The following is a 645-nucleotide window of genomic DNA, read 5'->3' on the forward strand; positions in this document are numbered from 1 at the left end:
TCTCATCTTATTACTGGAGATATAGAGCGACCACTGATATTTATATAATTTTATGTAAGGATCTGCTGTACTGTTATAAAGCTCTCACTGATTTACAGTACAAGCAAACTGGACGCTTGTTCATGACTCAATCAAAACCAAAGCTCCACACAGTCCTGAGCTCTGGTTCTCACCTCAGGTCCTGGTGGCCCCGGAGGCCCCTGCGGTCCCGGTTCACCCGGTTTCCCCTTTCAGAGAGAGAATATCAACTATAAACATCACAAAAATACATCAAAGGTGATCATAGTTCAGTCTCTCAGATTTCCAACCAGATTTGCTGGTTTACTGACAGTCGGCAGCATTTGTTTGTATTGAACGCAGGTGCTCTTACGAGAGGTCCTGGTTTTCCGCGTGGTCCCATCGGCCCTGGATTACCAGCCGTTCCCTGGAACAAACAATACACAAAGTCTCCTCACTGTCTGCATGAAACAATAAATACATCTACACAGACAGGATTCCCAAACGCTTAGACCAGCGTATCTCCATTACTTAACCAGAAGTTCACAATAACTTGATTTTCAAATATCACACTCAAAAAATATTCAAGATTTATGCATTAGAATTGCATATGTGACCCTGGAGCACAAAAGCAGTGTTAAGTCGCTG

At 43.1% G+C, this 645-nt stretch overlaps 1 protein-coding gene across 1 annotated transcript in view; it reads right to left on the reverse strand.

Annotated features, from left to right (window-relative positions):
- Nucleotides 1-645, reverse strand: part of LOC107570407 (collagen alpha-1(XXIV) chain-like) — a 38,123-nt gene that overhangs the window by 16,509 nt on the left and 20,969 nt on the right. The window contains exons 3-4 of the mRNA XM_016256639.1: nt 371-424; nt 174-227 (exon numbers count right to left, since the gene is read on the reverse strand). Coding sequence (XP_016112125.1) covers nt 174-227; nt 371-400 — 84 coding nt within the window. The 5' untranslated portion in view covers nt 401-424. The remainder of the gene's footprint in view (nt 1-173; nt 228-370; nt 425-645) is intronic.

The sequence above is a fragment of the Sinocyclocheilus grahami genome, unplaced genomic scaffold, assembly GCF_001515645.1.
Source record: "Sinocyclocheilus grahami isolate Dianchi unplaced genomic scaffold, SAMN03320097.WGS_v1.1 scaffold1454.1, whole genome shotgun sequence".
In the NCBI taxonomy this organism is placed as follows: Eukaryota; Metazoa; Chordata; class Actinopteri; order Cypriniformes; family Cyprinidae; genus Sinocyclocheilus; species Sinocyclocheilus grahami.